Source organism: Mastomys coucha, chromosome X (assembly GCF_008632895.1).
Source record: "Mastomys coucha isolate ucsf_1 chromosome X, UCSF_Mcou_1, whole genome shotgun sequence".
NCBI classification, from domain to species: domain Eukaryota; kingdom Metazoa; phylum Chordata; class Mammalia; order Rodentia; family Muridae; genus Mastomys; species Mastomys coucha.
Window position 1 is genome coordinate 15,319,361 of NC_045030.1, and position 943 is coordinate 15,320,303.

A 943-nucleotide genomic window follows, 5' to 3' on the forward strand; every position below is an offset into this window, starting at 1 on the left:
ATAATAATGAAAAAGAAGATCCCATGGCTGAAGAACAGTCTGGTGAGTCAACCCCTGATTATTCTGAGTATATGACAGGAAAGAAATTTCCTCCTGAAGGAATACCTGGCATTGATCTTTCTGATCCCAAACAGCTGGCAGAATTTACTAGTATGAAACCCAAAAAGCCAAAAGGAGACTTTCCAAGACCTATATCATGCTCTCATAAAGGCTGTGAGAAGAAGTTCAAAGATAATTCTGCTATGAGAAAGCACTTGCACATCCATGGGCCTAGAATGCATGTCTGTGCAGAATGTGGCAAGGCTTTTGTTGAGAGTTCGAAGCTGAAACGTCATCAGCTGGTTCACACTGGAGAGAAGCCCTACCAGTGTACCTTTGAAGGCTGTGGGAGACGCTTTTCCCTGGATTTCAATTTGCGCACACATGTGCGAATCCATACTGGAGACAAACCCTTCGTGTGCCCATTTGATGCCTGCAACAAGAAGTTTGCTCAGTCGACAAACCTGAAATCGCATATCTTAACACATGTTAAGAATAAGATTGACCAGTATAAAGAAGGGAGACCCTTTTGAAGCCTGGGAAGTATTTTACAGTAATGTGCCTGAGAATAAATATACTCCTAGTTTGAATAGTTTCTAGGAAAGTTATTGCAAATAAATTTTGTACATATCTGAAGTTTACGTTTTGACAGAGCAAAAGTTAAAAGTTTTATGTTGATAAGATACTCTATTTTATACTGCAGTGCTGTTTTGCAAAGTTTGGTTTCAACAGGAGACTAATTCACAAACCTCATATTGTTGCTAAAGATGGCCTACGGTCTTTTTATGCTGGAGTGGTTTGAGATATTTGGTTAACAAGAGACAAAACCGTGAACCTCATATTCCTAAGAGATCCTATCTTCTATAGTGGTAATTTTATGAAACTTGGTTTCAATAAGAGACTA

At 38.9% G+C, this 943-nt stretch overlaps 1 protein-coding gene across 1 annotated transcript; it reads left to right on the top strand.

Annotated features, from left to right (window-relative positions):
• Positions 1 to 5: 5 nt before the first annotated feature.
• Positions 6 to 688, top strand: LOC116091185 (transcription factor YY2; the record flags this gene model as incomplete). The annotated part of the gene is made up of 1 exon (XM_031372315.1): positions 6 to 688. A coding segment is annotated over one exon (567 nt), but the record flags the coding sequence as incomplete, so codon positions are not given.
• Between the last annotated feature and the right edge of the window lie 255 nt (positions 689 to 943).